A 4,086-nucleotide genomic window follows, 5' to 3' on the forward strand; every position below is an offset into this window, starting at 1 on the left:
AAAGATATCAATTAGAAGGGATAGGCTAAGAACATTAAATGATTATCAAAAATTATTAGGAGACATTAATTGGTTAAGACCTCATTTAAAAATTACTACAGGAGAATTGAGTCCCTTATATTCCATCTTGCATGGTGACTCTAATCCTAAGTCTCTAAGGACATTGACGCCAGAGGCATTGCAGGCATTACAATTGGTTGACGAAGCCTTATCTAAGGCACGCGTACATCAGATAGATTATGTTGTGCCCTGGTGTCTTTTGATTTTTGCAACAGCTTATACGCCTACAGCTTGCCTATGGTAGGAGGGAGTCTTGGAGTGGCTTCACTTGCCTCATACACAGGCAAAGATGCTTGCAGATTATCCTTATTTATGTGCTTTATTAATTACCAAAGGTAGAGCTCGCTCTAAAGAATTGTTTGGCAAGGAGCCAGCCACTATTGTCACACCATACAATAAAAGTCAAGTAGAGGAGCTAATGCAAAATAATGAAGATTGGGTCATAGCGCTGCAAAACTATGCAGGGCAGATAAAATATCATTATCCAAAACATCCTATTATAGAATTTGCAAGGCATGTAGAATTGGTATTTCCAGTGTGGTTTTCACCCCAACCTCTAGCAGACGGTCAGAATATTTTTACTGATGGGTCATCTTCAGGATGTGCTGTGGTTTATTCTAAAGAGCACGGTGTGTATGTTAAAAGTAATGAAAAGACTTCCGCCCAGCAAGCGGAAATTAAAGCAGTCATTTTGGCCTTTACAAAATTTCCACAACCCTTTAACCTTTATTCAGATTCTAAGTATGTGGTAAATCTGTTTCCGGCCTTAGAGACAGCCCTTCTATCAGGAAAATCACCTATTCTTACTTTATTAAGACAATTACAAAAGTTAATCAGGGAAAGAATGGCAAAGTTTTACATAGGACATATTAGAGGTCATAGTAAATTACCAGGTCCTTTAGCAGAAGGCAATGCTATTGCTGATATGCACACTCAACCTATTGTGGCCACAGTGCAAGAGGCATTAGAGAGTCATAACATTCATCACCAAAACGCAGCCTCTTTGCGAAAAATGTTCTCTATTACTAGAGAACAGGCAAGACAGATTGTAAAACAATGTACTCATTGTCCCCCCGTACATCATCCTCCAAAAATGGGTGTGAATCCCCGAGGTTTAAAAGCTAACATTATTTGGCAGATGGATGTAACTCATGTGTCTTCTTTTGGTAAGTTGGGATATGTGCATGTGACTGTTGACACCTTTTCTCATTTTGTGCATGCTTCTGCTAGAACGGGAGAAGCAGTAAAAGATGTTATTCAACATTTAATTCAGTGTTTTCAAATTATGGGTATTCCTTCTCAAATTAAGACTGACAATGGACCAGCTTATATCTCTAAAGCATTTGCAAATTTTTGTGCCCAATGGCACATAACTCATATTACGGGTATTCCTTATAATCCTCAAGGACAAGCAATTATTGAAAGAGCTCATCAGACATTAAAATTACAATTAGAATGCCTCCAAACTGCAAATTCTTATTTTTCACCTCATCATGTACTGTCTCATTCATTGTTTGTTTTAAATCATTTAAATGCTGATGGAAAGGGCCTTACAGTGGCCCTATGACACTGGGACAGGGAGGTCTATAAGACCCCCCTGCCCAAAGTCCTTTGGAAAGACCTGTTAACAGGAACATGGAAAGGTCCGGATGTACTAATCACCTTGGGACAAGGCTATGCTTGTGTTTTACCACAGGATGCCGACTCCCCCATCTGGATCCCAGATAGGCTCATCAGGGCAGCCCCCAGCACAGCGCCGCAAACAGCGACGCTGGAAGAAGCAGAAGAAACGCATGGAACATCAGATGAAGAAATTGGAAATGATCCAGCAGAGGCAGAAAATCACCTGGACGATGGTCCGTCACCTGGCTCGGAAAGCGAAAGAACTTCTCGCTGAACAGAGGAAGCCTCATACAACCTCTTATCTCTTTGTGGCTTTCCTTTCCTTGATTTCAACTCCAAAAACTGAGGGGACTTCATATTGGGCATATGTTCCTAATCCTCCCATTGTGCAGCCTGTGGGGTGGTTGGACAGGGAGCCTGTGAAAGTGTTAACCAATGACTCATTATGGTTGGGCGGCGTGCAAGACTCTGACGCAAGAGTCTCTTCCTCCTCTACAATCTCATTTGAAGGAAGGGCAGACTCCTTGCCAATTTGTCTCACGTTGCAAGGGAAAGCTCCTAACGGCTGTCTTACTACACGGTATAGAACCTTCTTGACAGATGGTCCAGACCACGAAAACCCCGGTAAGCGATGGGTTTGGGAGACGCAAATTCAAACATTGGGGGCCCCGTCTCCTAAATATAGTGATGATTTTACTACCATATCTGAGGTGGATTTGCCACTTACCCCATGTGTTAAAAAATATCAAAATACAGACAGAACATGGTTGTCATCCTTGACTAAATTTCCAACTTGGTTGTCTTGTGGGTTCTCTACCACTGCGTGGTATCGGCCTGAGGGAGGAGATATAACTATTTGGGATTATTCTAATTCTAACACGGGAACTGGAAAATATGAAAGATATATAAAAAATCATAAACAAAAATTTCATGGGTACACTTATGATGGACTTGGGGAACAACTGCGTCGTTGGTTCTCTTCAGGCTTTGTAAAACCCTTCTGGTTTGCTGTGAAAAATAATGTAACTCGAAAACACACTGATTTGTTTCGCTTAGTTGCTGCTACAAATATGTTGTTAGAAAAACAACCCAATCACACTGTTTCGCAACCCATAGGCGTTAAGGCTTGTGTAGCTTACCCTAGTGCTATATTATTAGCTCAAACTGAAGCTGTAAATATTACTAAAGAAGGTCGTTCATATAAAATAACCTGTGCTGCATGTAAAATGACAAATTGTATTACTTCTGCTGAGCCTAAGGATTTTACTACCATATTGTTGGTGCGTAGACCGCCATTCGTGCTGCTACCCGTTGAACTAGGAAGAGATGATTGGTATGATAATTCTGCATTGCAAGTGTTAAATTTGTTAAGTGGACTCTTGCATCCAAAACGCTTTGTTGCTGCTTTAATTTTGGGAATAATGGCTTTGATTACTATTATTACAACTTTTCCTATAGCTACTACTGCTTTAGTTCAAGAGATTCAAACTGCTCATTATGTAAATACACTGAATAGGAATATTACCATGGCTTTAATCACACAAGAAGCAATAGATCAGAAATTAGAAGCAAAAATTAATGTGTTAGAGGAAGTGGTCTTAGCTTTAGGCCAGGATATAGCCAATCTTCAGACAATGTTTTCTGCTCGTTGTCATAGTAATTTTAAGTCAATCTGTGTTACCCCATTACCGTATAATTCTTCAGAATCATGGGAAAAAGTAAAAGCGCATCTGCAGGGTGTTTGGCATGATAATGACATTACACATGATTTAAATGCTTTGCAAAAGGAAATTGCTGTGGCTAGTCAATCAAAATTACAAATAGGGGATTTGCAGGATATAGCTACTAGTTTAGAAGCAGGAATCAAGAATTTAAACCCCATAACCTGGAAAAACTACCTCATGTATATAGGAATAGTGGCATTCGTAGTACTGTTGATTATACTATTTCTCCCAATTCTTACAAAATGTCTTTTGAATTCATTGCAGAACGTCCAGCAGGAAGTCTTTGAGCTCCATCTTAAAAATAAAAAAGGAGGAACTGCTACACCCACGGCTGTGATACCCGCGTAGCAAGATGTTGCTGCGTTGGGGGTCTAAGGCTGCAGGGTTGAGGTTTGAGCTCTGTGGAGTGGGGCCTCAGGTGGTTCCTGTGCAGTCCGCGGTTGTAATGACCCCCGACTCACATAATAGAAGCCGAAGACGTGCCCTTGCTGGCTCTGGGGACGCTGTGTCCCTGCTCTGTTAATGATTTCATTATGCATTATCTACCTGCTGTGTTTACACTTTACTGCTTACTCTCACAATTATCAGAAACAAGAAAATCAAGAAAAAGAAGTTAACGTTTCCCATAAGATTATGGAGAAATTCAAACAATCTTTACCCCTCCGTTTACTAAAGCTAT

The 4,086-nt window shown here is 40.5% G+C and overlaps 1 protein-coding gene across 1 annotated transcript; it reads left to right on the top strand.

Annotated features, from left to right (window-relative positions):
• Positions 1-1,913: 1,913 nt before the first annotated feature.
• LOC133754952 (endogenous retrovirus group K member 25 Env polyprotein-like) lies at positions 1,914-3,755 on the top strand. Its single transcript, XM_062185284.1, has one exon. The coding sequence runs from the start codon at positions 1,914-1,916 to the stop codon at positions 3,753-3,755; it is 1,842 nt and encodes a 613-aa protein (XP_062041268.1).
• Positions 3,756-4,086: the final 331 nt, after the last annotated feature.

Source organism: Lepus europaeus, unplaced genomic scaffold, assembly GCF_033115175.1.
Source record: "Lepus europaeus isolate LE1 unplaced genomic scaffold, mLepTim1.pri SCAFFOLD_34, whole genome shotgun sequence".
NCBI classification, from domain to species: Eukaryota; Metazoa; Chordata; class Mammalia; order Lagomorpha; family Leporidae; genus Lepus; species Lepus europaeus.